The 19,277-nt window shown below is 41.4% G+C and overlaps 1 protein-coding gene across 2 annotated transcripts in view; it reads right to left on the bottom strand.

Annotated features, from left to right (window-relative positions):
• Positions 1-3,293: 3,293 nt before the first annotated feature.
• Positions 3,294-19,277, bottom strand: part of LOC129727557 (cytochrome P450 4C1-like) — a 36,084-nt gene continuing 20,100 nt past the window's right edge. Inside the window, exons 1-5 of one of the 2 annotated variants that reach the window (XM_055685492.1) lie at positions 17,251-17,571; positions 5,412-5,606; positions 5,163-5,348; positions 4,072-4,692; positions 3,294-4,002 (exon numbers count right to left, since the gene is read on the bottom strand). In XM_055685492.1, the coding sequence (XP_055541467.1) occupies positions 3,641-4,002; positions 4,072-4,692; positions 5,163-5,348; positions 5,412-5,606; positions 17,251-17,416 (1,530 nt within the window). In that variant the 5' untranslated portion in view covers positions 17,417-17,571 and the 3' untranslated portion in view covers positions 3,294-3,640. Of the gene's footprint in view, positions 4,003-4,071; positions 4,693-5,162; positions 5,349-5,411; positions 5,607-17,250; positions 17,572-19,277 lie in introns of those variants that run through there. The other variant, XM_055685491.1, reaches the window with a different exon arrangement.

The raw sequence follows: 19,277 nt of genomic DNA on the forward strand, positions 1-19,277 counted from the left end.
GGAAAGCGGACAGGTTGTAAATAAAAAGGTCGGATAGCAAATATGCGGGAGAATTTTTGATTATAACCCGGAGGAGTGTAGTCGCGCGTTAAAGAACCAGTGTCGAAGGTTTGGCGGAATAAAGCCCTTAGTGAGACCTTTTGTGGCCAAATTGGAAGGCCATTTTGTACGCTTAGTTTTGGCGCGTCGTTGAAAACCGCGGCCGTGGTGAAAGGCAAGTTAAAGCCAGTTGGAGCCATCCAGAGTGCAACAGTGACACCCTCCGGGTTACCCGCCAGCCGATTATCCAGCGATCGACAAGCCGGTGCTACGCTTGTGACGCCCCACTGGTGACCACCGACGCCGCTGCGTCCGATACTACAACGCCCAGCTGGCCAGAAGACCGGATCCGACCGAAGAATCCACCGCATCTTTAAGGCAACGAATCAGCCACCCGATCAGCATCTACACCCCCAGCGAGCGGACGGGCACGGACGTTTCATCGCGAAAAAAAAGATATGCGCAAGTAATATTATCCCTACTAACCTTTCCTTCCCGTGAAAAGTAATTATAATAAAACTATTGTATGGTCTCGTAATTTTCAAGCTGTTCTTTGTTAAATTAATTGTGAGTCCTTTTGACTTGTTTCCGCTCAGTATTAGTGTGTAATCCGTGAATTTCGCTCAGTGACCAACGGTATAGGTGGGTTGAAAGTCCGCCCAATTGAATTTTCTACAGGAGACCAAAGTAACGACCCGAAGCTGGGAAGTAAAAAGCAACTAGAAGCGAATGTTACTATGACAAAACCCATATTGGGCGTTATTTGAGTGTTTTTAGGCTGTTCCTCATAAACTGAAAGTTATCATTCTGGCGTCTAGGCATCGCTACGATCTCGAACGAAAATTTTCATATACAATGGTAAGCTCAAGTCGCCATCTTGGAATTAAAAAGGGCTGGTTCCGGCAATATCCATTTGAAAGTTGTTCGGCCATTTCCAGAAAATTCAATATGGTTCGGCCATTTCCAGAAAATTCAATCTGGAGTTGATTTCCGACCTTTAGACATCATCGCGATTTTGGAAACACTCATATTGAGCGTTATTTGGCCATTCTGCTCAGCTCTTTATCTGGGTTTAATGAGGCTTGATATTTTCCAATTCAAGTGAAAGCACAACTGATTTTCCAATAGATTGCTGCAAGAACAATCAAAATTCGTTGAAAACTGACGAAATTATAAGCATTTGAGATTGGATAATTAATTGGAATTATTTGTAAACCATGATTGTTTCTTTTATGAAGATATATATAAAAAAATAAAAATAAAAGTGTGTGATGAACTCTGGTGCTGAAAGAATCGACTATAGTTTATGTATTGGTAAAAGTTAAACGGTTTAGAAATATAACGTTTACGGTAAAAAATGAACTTTTTTCTGATGGCGATGAAAAAAACTAAGACAGATAATTGAGTTGGATAAATTTCCCATTAATGGTAATTATCTTATTTGCAAAAAAATTCTACGCCCTTGCGAGCGACCTTCCTGCAGTTAACCGGAACATTCACCATGGCGGACGAAAACAAGCGATGAAGGCATGTTTTTAAGCTCTTCCTTCGTTTTTTATTGATTCTTCCGCGACAAAATTGTTGGAATAGATCTTGCGCTTCAAGTTTGCCCAGAAATTCTCAATGGGACGCAGCTGGGGACCTTGGGCGGATTCGCCGACTTCGGTACCACATCGATATTCAGCCGCTCCATCTCCTCCAGTGATCGCTCGAGTAGTGGGCCGACGCCAAATCTGGCCAAAACACCGTGTCTTCGCCCTTATGGTATTTCTTGATGAACGACGCAACTTTCTGGCAGGCACTTCGTACTACAAATTTTCCCAATCACGGCCAGCCTGGAGCGAAAGAAGAGCGGCTTTGACATCCCCTTCTCGCTGATTGTCAGCCACAGCAGCACCTTCTTGGGGAACTTGGTGTGTGAAATAAATTTCACCTCGGAGCTCACTTCCCTCGTGGGAGAAGTGAAATACGAAGTTCCCTGCCAGTCGTTGCCATCCAGGATGAGATAGGTCTTGTCGTCCATCACCACTGCCACGTCGCGATTCGCCGGGAAAATCGACTTGACCATCTTATTCAACCACTCTCGCTGCGTCATTGCCTGCAGCTCCGAGACCAGTAGACGGGACTGCCGCTTCCTGACCTGTACGTCCATGTTTTTCAGATTCTTTCTCACTGTTTTATCGCATGCACTAACTTCCCGGTCAAGTGCTCGTAGCGATTTAGTCACTTTTCCCTCGGTCTTCCTCTTCAGCATCCTTTGAAGCTTCTTGTCGCTCAGGGTCATTGGCCGTCCGGAACCGGGCTTTCTTCCGATGCTCTGATCGTTGTCCAATAGTGTCAAGATGTTGTAGATGCCGGAACGGGCATACCCGGCGTCCACAAAGTGCCGCACGATTTTTTTTGCTCAAATTTTTTTTGCTAACTCATGGGTTACTATGATTGATGATGTATGAAAAGTTTCGTCAGTGCGATTACAGGTAAACCCATGAAAAATCGGCAATTTTTGTCCCTTTCTCACCGCAAATGTAACTCATTCCCGGCGGGTGATGCCTTTTGGTATCACCCAACATCTAAACTTTGATTGTAGCTTAACAATTTTACTTGCAGTTTTGAACAACGAAACTATTCAATGCGCTCAGAGAAAAGATCGATCTACAATATACAATACAGATAATGTTTATGTTTAGTTACAATACAGTTTATACTATTCGAATTTGTGCTTCAAAAAGCGCCTCATAAGTTAAAACAATCAAAACTGAGACATTTATTTTCCTGATGAGAAGCGAAACATAAACAAATAAGGAAAAGTTTCTTCCTGTTGCCTAGTGATTTTTCGTTTCCAACTCTACGAAGTGAATAAACGTTTCTTCACCTCGTGCCTGCTTTTTGATCAAGTCGTACACCATTCGCTACCACAGCAGACAAAACTGGCATAAGGCGTTAGTGAGCCGATAACGTCTAGTGACTATCGTTATCGCCGATATCGTTAATGTTTGAAGACGCTATCGTCATCGTCAATGACGATACTATACGTTATCGGTAACGGCAATGACGATTATCGACGATAATCTATCGTATTAACAACCTTGGTTAAAATGTTATACCTGAAAAAAAAAAATCGTTATTAAAAATGCAGTCATGTGCATCGTTATGCTTCCGAAGAGATGTAAAAGTAGGAAATCATACCCTTTGTGGATTTTAAAATATTATTATTACCGTCACGTAAGTTTTGCTTTAGAACAAAATCAACTATATGATGGCACAAGTCCCCTCACCGGGTAGTTTATTCAAAATTAAAACATTTCGGTACAAAGATAATGATATGACTAATATGGCTGATATGATTGTGAATGTTTATTCCGTTACAAACTTTGGCAGATAATATACATTCGGCAAGTTTTGTGCAAGTCAGAGTGAATGATAATGACCCTTATGTCACCTAAAAACTTCAATCTAAATGTTGAAACCCATATAATAAAGTTAGCGAAAATGTTATTGTAAAACTAGACAAATCTAGTACTAATTTTGTGAAGTCTACAAAAACATAAGCTAAAAGTTGAATTAAGAGTAATCTGGCCAGCAGTTCACCATCAGCTTCGTTTCACTGGGTTGCGGTGGGGTGATCACGTTTCTCAAGGGATATCCTGCATCCACCCGTAATTTTTAGGATTATCGAATATTCAATACCAATGGTATCCATCGTGTGCGATGTTTTTAGCCGATATTTTCTCAGTATATGTGCTATCATGACTTTCATGGAAAGCCAGGCGTACCGTACTCCTATACAGTTGCGGGGTCCCCCACTAAACGGAATGAAAGCGTACGGATGTCTCTGAGCCACAAGTTCCGGCAGGAAATTGTCCGGATTGAATATTTCGGCGTCTGGACCCCAATGTCGCGGATCTCTATGCATCGGATAGATCGCACCCACCACCGTTGTATTGTTGGGAATGGTTGTTTTGGCTAAAAAAAAATCAATAGTTTATATCGTCTCTGCATGAATACTAGTGAATAAAGGAAAAACTTGCATACCATCTAGCTGAATGTCACTAGTTGTAATTCGAGCAACGACTGGTGCAACGGGGAAGAGGCGCAATGTTTCCTTACAAACCATTTCGGTGTATAACAGCTTTGCTACATCCTCTACGGATACTTGCTGATCTTTTGCGGGACAAACCGCCATGATTTCCTGGTAAACGCGTTCTTGTATTTCTTGATGTACTGCCAGCATCAGTAGCACGTTACTAACGGTGGTGGCCGTTGTGTCAGTGCCAGCGAAAATCATTGTGTACAAATGATCTGGAATGTCTTCCTTCGCTAGCTGAGTGTTTTCTTGGGCCAATTCCAGTAGTTTGTCTAGGAAATTTTGCGGTTTTCTGTCATCATTCTCTGTTTTTGAAGGTTGTGTTTTTGGTGAGGAAAGTACTTTATCGACATTACGTGCACTCATGATATTCGATATGAAAAGCCGACCCTCATCCATTATCTCTAATTGTTTTTTATATGCATTTGTCAATCGGTAGATGAAATCTGGGTAAAATAATGCATTAAATACTCTACGCGTCACTATATCTATATATTCAGCTTGTAGTTTTAAGTACAGGTCTCCAACTGGTTGTCTTTGTAGATCGAAGTCGCAACCGAAGGCTGTACCTGTAAATACGACATAGGTTAATGAATTGGAATTAAAAAAAAAAACGTGTTTCATATTTCGAATTCGTTTTCGCGGTGTAGCTACACTCGGACTACACTTTTTACCCTGTAACTTTTTTTCACTTTCCGAACTACACTTTTTCTGTCTCTGACTACACTTTTTCTGTCCCGGAATGTACCCGAAAGAAGCAGAGTATACTTCTGGGAGTTACCAACACATTCACACGTATGTGTCAAAACTGCTTTGTTTCGGTTCTCGTTCCACATGGTAAAGTGTCAGGTAAATTTTTTTTCAGCACATTTGTGAGATGGTAATATAAAATGGAAACGAGAAAAAAAGACGATGGCGATAATAACCAAAACAAAACAAATTGACAGTCATCTCTATTATCACGCATACCAAGCTGCAGGGTGTAGTCCGGGACGGTGTAGCTTCACCGCGAAAACGAATTCGACAATAAGTAACTTACAATAAATAGTGTCCAGGGTACAAAGAGCTATACTATGGAAGAAATCCCGTTCTTTCTGTCCAACGTATTTTTCCATGAGTTCTGCCAACATTGCACTCTTTTGGTTGAGCGTACTGACGTGGCTGTTCATGATGGCGGGCCCGAAGGAAAAGTTGAGAATTTTTCGCTGTCCCTTCCATAAGCTGGCTACAAAGAAATATTATAAGAAGTGTCCAAAAATAGTTAAATAGAATATGCCACTAGCCTTACCTGGTGCCGAAAAAAGACCTCGATCCACGAGAAAGAATTTATACTGTAGTGATTTGTTCAGGCAATGCGGCGAATTGAGAAAAACTTGCATGTGTTCAGGCTCGTACAGGACAATATGTGGTAACGGTCCTAGGTGAATGCAAAGCGGGGACGGGTATTTTTGAACAAGATTTCTCATTTCCCGAGCAATCGCCTCTGTAGGAATAAAACATCGTTAGTTGCGAGTACTGGATCTGTTACTTTAATTGTGCCGTTAGCAACGCATCTTACTTTGAACATATAAGTGAAGCACAACTTTGTTGTGCTACACACTTTGAATTCTCTGTTAGTTTAGTTTAGTTAGCATTTAAGAAATAGCGTGTAGAATATGGATTATGGTTTTATATGATCTGATAAAGTTTCATACCCTTGTTGGCGTGGAATGTTTTGAATGAATTTGACAATACATCTGCATTTGAGTAAAATTTTCTTGTAGGTTCAAAAGGTCTCAAACCGTGACGAGAAGCAGGATATGGCCAAACGGATCAGCAGAATACGACCAAAAACTGACGAAACCGCACTAATGCGTAATGGACGATGGAACATATATTAAGGTGAAAGATTTGTTGTTCCAGAGTACCTCCGAACACGAAAGATGTGAGTAAATTATAAAAAATAAAAAATGGCAACCATTTTAATTGACCATTTTTTATCGGACTAAAATTTTACACAGATTTTTTTATGAGCTGAAGGTGTTACTTTGTGATATTAGAAATTTTTCCACGAGAAGTTTTTGAAAATGGTTTATGTAAGAAAGTTATTTAAGATTACACATATTTTTAGAGCTAGAAAGGTTTGTTTGAATAATCTGGCATCTTCGACAAAGTCATGAATAATAATTTTGTTTTTACGAAAAAAAAATACTCCGGAAATTGTTTGAGAGGTAAAATAAACAAAAAAAATTATCTCAAAAAGATTATTTTTTAAAATCTTTTTTTTTTCAATGGAATTTAGAAAAGGTTAGATAAACAATGATTGCTGTCCGAACATCAAATAAGAAACAAATTGTTAAAGTTTTCTAGCAAAAAAAAAAAAAATACAGCCAAGACCGGTTTGTTTGATTGGTATGGTATCTTCGGCAAACTTGTGGACAGTGATTTTATCCTTCTAGAAAATAAAGAAAAAAAAAGTGTAAGGAAAAACCACAAAAATCTTATTGTACATTGAATATCTCTAAGAACACACTGTCTAAAAATCTGAATTTTTTTTTTAAAAATGTGTAGCTAACTGAACATTGATAGTTTTTAGTGCTTGGAGAAGTAAAAAAGTTAATAATTTTCTTTTAAAGTTGAAATGTAATACCGAAACAATATTTCAGGTTTTCTCGGTGCATGTTTTTGATCGTTGGCGCGGTAACCATATTTCGGCGGTAGAGGAAATGCTTCGCCAACCCGAGCGCCTGTCCACCAAGATGGTGCGGCTCAAAACAGCGTCTGATCTCCATGTTAGGAGCGGCTGATCAACGTCCTGGTGTCAGCGTAGGACTCTAATCAGAGCTGACACTATGGCCCTCCGGCGAGACAGGGGGTTGGGGAAGACCCAACAAGCCGCCCCGAAAAACACCAAATGTTGCAAATATCGAAGAAGTTAATACGGATCGGAACAATCGGCACAGACCTAGGCGACGAAATAAGGACTACGATTGGAAACTCGGTACATGGAACTGCAGATCGTTAGGCTTTCACGGCTGCGACAGGATCATATATGATGAACTAAATCCACGCAACTTCGAAATCGTAGCACTGCAGGAACTTTGCTGGTCGGTACAGAAGGTATGGAAAAGCGGACATCGAGAGGCCACCTTTTATCAGAGCTGTGGCACTACCAACGAGCTTGGGACGGGCTTTATAGTGCTGGGTAGGATGCGCCAACGCGTGATCGGGTGGCAGCCGATCAGCGCAAGGATGGTTGAGTTGAGAATTAAGGGCCGGTTCTTCAACTACAGCATCATCAACGTGCACTGCTCACACGAAGGAAGAGCCGACGATGAGAAAGAAGCGTTCTATGCGCAGCTGGAGCAAGTGTATGATAGCTGTCCGCAATGGGACGTTAAGATCGTCATCGGTGATATGTATATATGGTGGCAATGTACAGACCGGTGATAGGGCCGAATAGCCTGCACGCCGCATCAAATGATAACGGCCAACGATGTGTGAACTTTGCAGCCTCTCGCGGTATGGTAGTCAGAAGCAGGCTTCGAAATGGTCACGGTCGAACCACTTTTTACTGCGATAATCGTCTTCTTCTTCCTCTGACGCTATCAAGGCTCGCTGTCTTAATACAGTCTTGAACGAACATGTCAAACGAGCACCGCCACCACGACGTTTTTTTCCTCAAACGTATTTTGACATATTTTCTAGAAATGAGAATTACGCACGTTGGGTGCGGATAATAATATTTATGCGGGTAATAATATTTATCAACATAAATAGAACGAAGTAGACAGAAATAGGCCGAAATAACATCGCCAAACGAATGGCAGTGTGAATCTCTTTGATGCGCGAGTGCCGAATGACCATCCTTTTCTTTGTTTAATAGGCGACGGTTGTTTTACATTTACGAGCGAAAGCCGACTGTGATGCACGATGAGGAAGCGAGATCAAATGAAAATGCTGACCGTTTCGAAGCCTGGTCAGAAGTACCTTCTTCCCCAGCAAAGACATCCACAGAGCCACCTGGAGATCACCTGACTTACAAGTGGAGAACCAAATCGACCACGTTCTAAACGATAGTAAATTCTTTGACGTTATCAACGTTCGCACCTACCGCAGTGCGAATATTGATTCGGACCATTACCTTGTTGCAGTATGCATGCGCTCAAAACTTTCGACGGTGCGAAACACGCGTCAAAGTCGCCCACCGCGACCAAACATCGGGCAACTACGGGACGCCGAGGTTGCACGGGAGTACGCGCAGCAGCTGGAAGCAGCATTACCAACGGAAGAGCAGCTTGGCGCAGCTACTCTTGAAGATGGCTGGAGGGACATTTGATCAGCCATAGGTAGTACTGCTGTACTGCCTATAAACGCATACCTGTCCCAAATGGATTTTCATCGTTTTTGAGTTAAATATCAGATTCTATCTATTTCTTGCTCTACTATCGATTAGGGAAACAAAAAAGTATATTTTATTTGAAAAAGTCAGCATAGCATAGCATAGCATAGCATATTTGATCGCCCGTGTGTTGCCCGCGATTGACCAGAATCAGCTGAAATTGCACAAAGAACCGTCAAAATGGTGCCTAGGTGTAGCAAGCCATTTTCAGTGTACAATTCCTGGTGATTTTTCTTTTCACTGGTCAATAACGTAGCTGGCCACGCCCAATGCAGATCAATAGAGGAAGGGATATCGGGAGTGTTAGTTTAATACTTGTTGCTACTAGAGACCGAGGAATCCTCTGCATCATCCACAAGTGTCAAAGGAAGGGATTAGTGTTAGTGGAAAGGAATTGATCTGGATCCATCGAGGTTGATGGTGCGATCTTTTCTACACAAATTCGCGCCCGATATGGATATTTCTCGGTCTCTGCGCAACCGACCACCAGAAGACGATATAAATAGAACCGCATCACGATCGCTGTATCGGCATATAGGAGAATCGAAGTTTCTAGTTGTCATCGGCAACCTATCAATCGTTAACTCTGTATCACACCAAACTTTGCGTTTCATCCCGTGAACTATTAAAATTTACCTCGAAACGAATGAATTTCGTAAAACGCACCGCACGCCGAACGCAAACTACTGGTACCAGCTCAAAGAATTGATAAAGCGAGTAAAAAAACCCACGAGGCACACCCGAGCATTATACGATGTAATGGTCATTGAACTCCGAAACCGCTGTATTAAGATAGTTACACTGAGCGCAGTTCAAATAACGTGCGCGAAACTGAGCTGACCTCCCCGAAGCAAACAAGAGCGTGCCCACTACACTCCGGAAACCCTTAAATAAGCAAAACTCACCCAGGCCGATGATGCGTTTCACCGGGGCATTATGCACGACCGCTCCATTTTCTCCTACCGACGCTTACGCGACACGACGTTTCGCACCAAAGACACCTACTGAGTATAAAAACTGGCAAAGTTTCATGCATTCATAGCCCAAAAACTTAAAAAAAAATGCAAACATACATATCAAACAAAACAAAGATCCAAGTTTATTATTAAAATGCCAAAATAATTGCAATCAAAGTTCAGTTGTCATGAACTATTTTCACGCCCAAAACGATTTCAACATAATTAAATAAAAGTTACTTTTGTATATCAACATTTGTCCAAAAGCTAGGAAAATCATGAAACAAGAACATAGAACTTAGTGAAATGTGCCAGGACTCACAATTGTAGACGATGCATCAATCGCATGCCGCATTGTCATGCTCGAATGATAAATTTTGAAACCTACTGTAAAATTGCCAATTTTGACCTGTCAGAGTGCATCGCACAATCTGGTTTGTAAATACAAAAAAAAAACTACCCGCAACCGAAAAGCTACCACACTTTGTGCACCCAACAGATGACTCATTTACACTTAAGTGTTACCTACTGAATACAAAAACAAATGGCAAAATTTCATGTATCCAAAGCCTTAAAAATTAAAAAAAAAACTTCAAGTGAACATATTGGTCAGAACATAGTTTTAGGTTTGTTGCTAGAAAAATCGAAAAATTGAAGCATAAGATATCTACTATCATAAGCACACCAAAGCTCCAAGCTTTCACGAAACAATCCCACCAACAGACGTGTTGAAAACGTCCCTTGATAACAAAGCCCTACCTTGAACCCGACCGCGCACAACCGTGGCAACTGACGAGTTCCAAGCGAGATCCATTCTGACGTGAATCGCATCCCCACAAAATCAATGGACGCACCTACTTGGCCAAAAGTCCACCATAAGACATGTTCAGTCATCCGGGCACTATTACAAAGTTAACAGAAACTCAAGCCCAACGAGTCGGTGGCCGACTTGCACGCGTGTTGCTTTGGTATTTTCTTTGTTTCCCCCACACTAAAACAACACCTGGCTCAAATTCCATTTTAAAGAGCGATTCCGATGTCCACCCTCACGAATCATGAGTTGGCCCAAACAGTACTAGATACATTTGTTGTAAAACTATTGATTATTTAACCTTATTCAGCTATAAGTTGGAAACAGTAGTGAAATATACACGCTCCTGGATGCATCTCCGCAACAAGAATACTCTCCAAAACTACAATATTTTGTCCCTGGCACACACAGCATCAACCAGTTGTTGGACATAAGTGAAGCATGTTCACAAGGCTCTATTAAACCCCCGGACATTCAAATTTCTGCATATTCTCACTACCAAAGAAACGGCCCCGATGTAACCTGTGATGCAGTGTAACCTGTGTGTGTGATGTAAGATGTAACCTGTGATGTAACCTGAGGCCCCGATGATGACCTGATGCAGATTCGCACTAACCACTATTATATAATTCTCCTTGCGTCTCCGTCTTTTGTTTAATGTATAAAACAGATTCGCAAGTGATCATTAAATTAACAATTGATTAGGGTAACGGGGGTATTTTGGCCAGCTTTGGGAAGTGTTCGCACAGTTCATTAAAAACAAACACAATTTTTTTAAATAAATACCTACTCTATTATACCATTGTTAAAAGTTAAGTGTCTATTTTAATATACACCGTTCAACAATGCAATATATTGAAAAATATCCTGGAAATATCAAAATTTTTACGAAGTACTAAAAACATATTTTGGTCCACCAAATTTTTACTTTGGCCCACCTTTATATCTACAGACGTGTATGGAAATAGTTCGGACTGATTGTATTTAAGATCATCATCAGTATTTTTAGAGCAAAAATAGTGGTTTGGAGGTTCTAAAAATGAAATGATTTGGCTTATAGCGGTTTGACAGGCATTCTCATCCAATTTCATATCGTTAAATTTGATAAATTAAGAAGTGATTACCTGTAAATTGTCACAAGCTGCTTCTTTGTTCACGTGCAACGGCCGAACGGTAATAAAGGGAGATGTCAAAACATGGCATGGCCAAAATATGTTTGCTTCAGAAAGAGGCAAACATATTTCGGCCATGCGTTTAACCACTTTTTCAGCTTTTACCAACATGTTAGAGTATGCAAACTGTTTCTATGACATTTTATTAATGTTACTACAACAACGAGTTGTTTCAAAAGCATACATATTTGTTACAATAGCTTCCGGACGTTGACTTGTATATTACCACTTCCTCTTGACTTTGGGTTGACTCAGCCATGACTTTGAATATGTATGAACTAATTCCAAAACAACACTACCTAGAGCCAGTTTTTCGCCGAAAATTATTGTGTTGTATGATTCTTAGGTGTGTCATTCAATGTTGCATGCATAGTTTTCTAATATTCATTGAATTTATCAGATAAAATTCGTAAAGTGTTACCGGGTGGGCCAAAATATGCATGTGGGCCAAAATACCCCCGTTACCCTATATTAGTATTGATTTCAATTTGATCACTGCGATGAACAAAACTTGGGGAAGAGGAATGGGCCGAAATTGATAAAATCATCATCATATTCGACCCATCATAACTCTGCAACTATTGCACTAGCAACGAGATACTCACAGAAGAGAAAAAATGCCCAGACGCTTCAGAATTGAATTTTCCTGCGAAAAGCATTGCTTCAGAAAGTGGTTTGGGAGCAATTTCTATCCGCCTAGGTACACCAAACTGATGATGGCTGGAGAGGCACGATTAGTCCAAATCATCGAATTTCAGCTAAAATAGCTTTGCACGCGGCGCAATGGACTTTTCCTGTTAATCTAATTATGATTAGCTAGTAATTATTACCGTGTTTGTGGGGGAAGAAACTCTCCATCAGCGGCTCGCACAAATTTTCAATTGCATCAAACGCATGTTTACCAGTATATTTTATTTGAAAAAGTCAGACAAAAAACTGAGGTCAAATTGTCCCATTCTAAAAATAATCGCATATCAGTCCCACCAAATGTTTATCCTGATTATGGCCATATTTTTTTCTTCAACCCATATAATAAATCCTTGATGCTGTTTTACAAGCTTTTAACTGTTAAAAAATCTTCAAATAATTAATAAATGCAAGGTTATTTCAAATAAATTTCACAAAAATGTTAATTTTAAGTAGACACTGAAACTGACACTTTTTCTAAAAGTTCGTTCCCGAAAGGATACTGGTTTCGTCAATCAGTGGGATAATAGCCTTGACCAAAGCTGCATTCTGTAAAGAGTTAATTTCCTGTGGGTGATCTACTCATTCTGTTGTGATGAAATTGGAAACTTCTCATTCTCAATACCACTTTTCCAAAATGCTTAATGCACGGGCTAATGCGGAATAATTTTATTAGCACGTATTGCGAAACACTGAAGACGAAAGAAAGGAAACTATTCAGTAGCATATCCAAGACTTCAACCTTATTTTTTGGTTTTTCAACGACGACCTTAAATTTGGGGTAAGTAATGGGTGGACGTCTCCGTCATTCTCCATGCAGCATATTTAGAAGTTGTCTGCAACCATGAACGTCTGCCCATATTCAAAATACTTGATAAAAATACAACTACTCCTACACCGAGCGGTTGAAAGTGAGACTGGTATGCGATTATTTTACTACTCGATGGCCTAAATAATCGCATGTCAGTCTCTTTCTTATTTTTCATTGTAATTTTCACGAAAAAGGAAATTCTTTAATGTAGAAGTTATGATTGAGGTCTATTTCATTACATTATGACGAAAAAATTAGAATAACCCACCCCAAACAGGTGAAATACACAAAACAAGAAAAATATTTTCAAGCGCTGTTTTCTCAACTCGATGATTTTCCAGATGGGACTGATATGCGATTATAGGCAGTGTAGCGGCGCTTGGTACTATGGCTCCGAACAGGAGAAACGACTGGTTTGACGACGAGTGCAAACAGTTAGGGGAAGAGAAGAATGCAGCACGAGCGAGAATGCTGCAACATCAAACGAGGGCGAACGTGGGGCGCTACCGACGCGCACGGAACAGGCAAAACTCGGTCTTACGGAAGAAGAAGCGCCAGGAGGATGATCGAGATCGCGAGGCGATGGAGGAACTGTACCGTGCGAATGACACACGAAAGTTCTACTAGTACTACGATGAGCACCCTAATGGCGATGCAGCAGAGGACGACGACGGAGTGGTAGTAGATTTCGGTGTACGCGCAGATGACGACAGAATCCCAGCCCCTGACCTCCAGGAGGTTAGAGAGGAGATCGGCCGGCTGAAAAACAATAAAGCCGCTGGAGCTGACCAACTCCCCAGCGAGCTGCTAAAACACGGTGGTGAATCACTGGCTAAGGCGCTACACTGGGCTATTGCCAAGATTTGGGAGGAGGAGGTAGTACCGGAGGAGTGGATGGAGGGTACAGTGTGCCCCATCTACAAAAAAGGCGACAAGTTGGATTGCTGCAACTACCGCGCAATCACGTTGCTGAACGCCGCCTACAAGGTACTCCCTCAAATTCTGTGCCGTCGACTATCACCGTTTGCAAGGGAATTCGTGGGGCAATACCAAGCGGGATTTATGGGTGCCCGCGCCACCACGGACCAAATATTCGCGGTACGGCAGATCCTACAGAAGTGCCGTGAGTATAACGTGCCCACACATCACTTGTTCATCGATTTTGAATCGGCATACGACACAATCGTTCGAGACGGCAAGGTGATGGATTATCGTGCTTGCTATTCAACATCACTTTGGCTGGTATCGACACGAGTGGCACGATTTTTAGAAGGTCTGTTCAGCTCTTTGCCTTCGCCGATGACATAGATATTGTAGCACGAACCCTTGAAAAGATGACGGAGACGTACATCAGACTGAAGGCTGAAGCCGGACGAATTGGACTGGCCATAAACGCATTGAAGACCAAGTACATGAGAGGAAGAGGTTCAAGAGAAGACAGTGTCAACCTCCCGCCACGAATTCATATTAGCGGTGATGATATCGAGGTGGTAGACGAGTTTGTGAACCTGGGCTCACTGGTGACTGCTGACAACGACACAAGCAGAGAAATTCGTCGACGCCTTATGGCAGGGAATCGTGCCTACCTTGAACTCCGAAGGACGCTCCGCTCGAATAAAATCCGCCGCCGCACGAAGTTAACCATCTACAAAACACTGATCAGACCGGTAGTCCTCTACGGCCACGAAACCTGGACTATGCTCGTGGAGGACCAACGCGCCCTTGGGGTTTTCGAAAGGAAAGGTGTTGCGTACCATCTGTGGTGGAGTGCAGATGGAAGATGGATCATGGCGGAGGCGGATGAACCACGAGTTGCATCAGCAGCTGGGAGAACCACTCATCGTTCAAACGGCGAAAATCGGGAGACTACGGTGGGCTGGGCATGTCGTTAGGATGTCGGACGACAACCCGGTGAAAATGGTTCTTGATAACAACCCGAATGGAACAAGGCGACGAGGCGCGCAGCGAGCAAGGTGGCTCGATCAAGTGGAAGACGACCTGCGGGGCCTCTGCAGACGACATATTTTTAAAACTAATATGCACTCGGTTTTCATGACTAGAGGTGCTTAAATTGACGTAGTTTATACTGCTCGCCAAGTTGGAGAAATTAGGAGTTGTTTCTGCTTACGTACAGTGGCTAAAGTTCTATTTCGTAAATCGAACGCTGCACGTTAAAACCGGATCACAGCATTCTGGAAACTTCTCGAATCTATCGGGCGTTCCACAAGACAGTTATCCAGGATCACTACTCTTTGCACTGTTCATAAATGACGTATCATATTACTGCTAGACCCAAGCCGTTTGTTTTTGTGGACGATGTCATAGTAATGGTTTTGCAGTGCTCAGCTACACCATGTTTGGCCAAACATTGACGAAAGTTTACCAGGTTTGAGATTTGGGTGTTACTTTGGAAGTAGCGCTATCACTCAGAGTGCAGTACAACGAGATTTTTATAACGGCGTATCGACAACTTGGATTCATTTTCAAAATAGCCTCGAAATTCCACAATCCGTCGAGCCTTCGATCACCGTACTTCTCGTTGGATTGTTCTGTTCTCGAAACGAGTTCCATAGTGTGGTGTTCATTCATTGCAAATTGGGTAATAAAAATCGAACCGTGCAACGAAAGTTCTGAACGAATTCTGATCGCTGCCAGGCATGGAAATACTGGATTCACTGTATTCAAAATTTTGACTGATGAGGTTGGCGTCCTAAAAATTTGCTAGCGGATAGATTTATAACGTTTTCCTTCACACGCACTGACGAAACTACCCATGCAGCATCAAACATAGTAGCCCATGAATCAGCAGAAAAGAATTGGCAGTTGACAGAACTCTAACCGTGATGGCGAAAACAGTGAAGCTACTCCGTACAGGAGTGTGCGCGTTCATAGAACGGTGCCCCGTTGCGTCGAAAACGGACAGCGTGTGGACGCCGGATTCGCCCGTTCCGGCATTTACAACATCTTGGCACAATTGGACAATAGTCAGAGAATCGAAAGAAAGCCCGGTTCATCGCTGCGTGCGCTTAGCCGGGAGGTCGGTGCAACCAAACAGTCAAAAAGTACCTAGTGAACATGAATATATATGTCAGGAAGCGGCAGTCCCGTCCACTGGTCTCGGAGCTGCAGGCAACGACTCAGTGGCAGCGGCTGAATAAGATGGTCAAGTCGATTTTCTCGGTGAATCGCGACCTGGTGGTGGTGATGGACGACGAGACCTACGTATCTCACCCTGGATGGCAACGACTGGCAGGGCGCTACGTATTTTGTTAACCCATAAAAGAAGTGAGCTTCGAGATGAAGCTCCCACACAAAGTTTCCCAAGAAAATGTTGGTGTGGCTGACAATCAGCGAGAGGGGGATGTCAAAGCTGCTGTGCTTCCGCTCCGGACTGGCCGTGAACGGAAAAATTTAGTGTACAGAGTGCCTGCCGGAATCATCGCTGCATCGCTCATCAAGAAATACCATAAGCGCGAAGATGCCGTGGTCTGGCCGAATTTGGTGTCGACCCATTACTCGAAGCGATCGTTGGAGGAGATGGATCGGTTTAATAACTCAAGTCGGCGAACCGCCAACGTTCCCCAGCAGCTTTTCGAAAATTGATCGTGATTCAAAAAAAAAAAAAAAATACACTAAATAACACCTTTAGCACACAGGAACATATGCCCAACTCTTGGATATTAATTAACTAGCAAAAACTTATATTTATACTCTGTACTTAATGCAACAAATCAAATAAACTAAAAAATCAATTTGAGAAGCAGCAAAATTTTATGGTTGATATGGAAGCACTGTTTTGATGACATGATGTACGGTGTCGTAAATTGTGCATATTCGTTGCGAGGACTTTTGCGCTATTTTCAAGCGAGATGATCGTTTTTATTACTGCGATTAACAAGGCATTTTTTCTTCTCATTCTGCGTACAAAATCCGCTTTCATGTTCTGTTCTTCAAGGAAACGCCTTAGAAAAAACTTGTGTGGTTTTTAAAAGGTGCACATCACACTGGAAACATTGTTTACTTTGTTACACATCCTCCGACAAATCTCGAGAATGGAGACTCACGGTTTATATCAAGGCAACGTACGATTTAGTTAAATGAAAAAAGGTGTGGTGGATTTAGTCCTGAAGGTGACATGAAAACTGTGAACTATCCTGTAAATTGACGGTCTTGAAAAGGGTTGGAAGGCTGGTGACTCGGTGCGAGTTCTTTAATTTTTTGATGATTGTTTCTTCCAACGAATGTTTGTAAAACGAAATAACTGGCACAAGGATAAATGATTGCTATAATCCCGATAAACTTTTATTACCTGTTGATGTAAACTTTAACAGTAAATACGAGTGGCCAATAAGTGGTAAGGCTGGTGGAGCATTCATATTAGCCACAAGGGCCAACATCCTTCTGCGGGACCAATTATAATAGATGGCCAGCACGATCACCATCGCACTTAAATACCACAACGTCGTATTCCACATGTTAGAAAAAGGTTCACAATATTCACACACGCGACGTTGAACTTCCTTCCGCTCGATTACAACTGATGCATTAAATTCTTACGGTGGTAGTTAAAAAAAACTACGGGAACACTAACTTCTAACCCTCGTATTAGCAAGATGCTTTTTCCAACAAGTCTCGGACGTAAATGATTCAACCGAGGGCTGTCAAGTATGATATTATCCCTTGCACTTTCTCATAATCAAGATTTATTTTGCGCGAGTACAATGAAGGGCAGGAAGGACCATTAAATGCAACAATGGTGAAGGGGTAACACGTACAACGGGACGAGATTTGTTGTTTTGATATTTTTAGTTTTGTGACTACAGTAGACTGTAAGATGATATCACAATGTCACCTAATCGTAGCATAACTCGCTAAAATCCTTTCGAATTTGTTACGTTTTACCCCAGAGGCTTCTAAACGTGGTGAATCAATGATGTGGCTGCAGTGCAAATCTGATTAAATTGGCGGCAAAAAATGTAACAACTACTAAGAATGTGCCGACAATTAGAAGGCACAATCTTTCTGCAAATGTTTTCTAAAAAAAACAAACGATCTTACATTCGAGTTGTAAACTTGTAGATTTTTAAAATACTTGATTTCCTATTGTGCATTATGTAACGATGAAAATTGGCGTTAACAGAAAGATTTAAAGCTGCGTGTGCAATGCACACACTGTGATTTAATTAATGCAACAATTTAGAACTTGCACACTGATTTGTTCGTTTGAATAAGATTGATTTAATGACAGTGCAAAGGCGGTGTTCCACAGAATGAACCCTCACAGTCTTAACATGCATGCAGATGGAAGTTATACTTATCGAATGAATTATTAATAGCTTCGTCGTAAAGCTAGTAAACGCTTTTCCACCAGTGTGTAACGGTAGTTTTCGTGTGAGGCGCGCTTTATGCCATTTACTCTATATTTGGAGTAAAAAGTATGGATCTTGCTTCCGATTCTTGCGAGTGTTAGTGTTAATTCAAGGCCAAAGAACCGATTGATTGTATTAAAATCTTATTGTCCATATTTTTTTAATAAAATAATTAAATAGTTGAATCGTTACTTTTGGTATTGGTGTTGATAGTGTGAGCAGTATGATTTAATAGATAAATCCGTCGTTATCGTGCTCAGCATACCAATTCGAGAGAATAGATCACATCACGTGAGTGATTTATGACAGTTTGGTACCGAATAGTGTTCTGTTTACTATAATTATACCGTAGGTACGAAGCACTCTATAAAGCAGTCGTCAAAGTTCATTGCAATCGTCGAGCACGGAAGTGAGACTTACGTGTTCCTAAGTACTTTCTACATAGGAAATCTGTTGTAGATCATGCCACTGTTTCCTGTCGCAAAATTATGCATCGTCGGAGTTATTAGCGATGTATCAACTAGTTACTGATTGACAAACGTTAGTTTTGATATCAAATTGTTTTCAGCAATCGGCCTTCTAGAGACAAAAAGGGACTAAGAGCTGGTAAAAAATGTGCCAGAATACAAGTTTAACCTTACATATTTGTTAGATTTATCTTATAATATTCCGAATAGATTTATCTTATAATATATTGTTATCGATAACATAATTAAAATAAGTGAATAAAATAAATTCCCACAATGTTGAGGCCTTTCCAACAAAGCTCCGTACAACTGTAAGATGCTATCAGTGTACTAACGCGCATGTCGGTTCGCGTTAGAGACAGCATGGCATGTTTTGTTTAATCAAATCATTTCATCTGCAGTTGTTGAAATAGAGAAAAATTATAAGATGGACAAATTCACATTGCTATAGGTACAAACATTTGCTCAACTCACGAAGGCGGTGTTAAAATGTGTAGTGT

The sequence above is a fragment of the Wyeomyia smithii genome, chromosome 3 (genome assembly GCF_029784165.1).
Source record: "Wyeomyia smithii strain HCP4-BCI-WySm-NY-G18 chromosome 3, ASM2978416v1, whole genome shotgun sequence".
NCBI classification, from domain to species: domain Eukaryota; kingdom Metazoa; phylum Arthropoda; class Insecta; order Diptera; family Culicidae; genus Wyeomyia; species Wyeomyia smithii.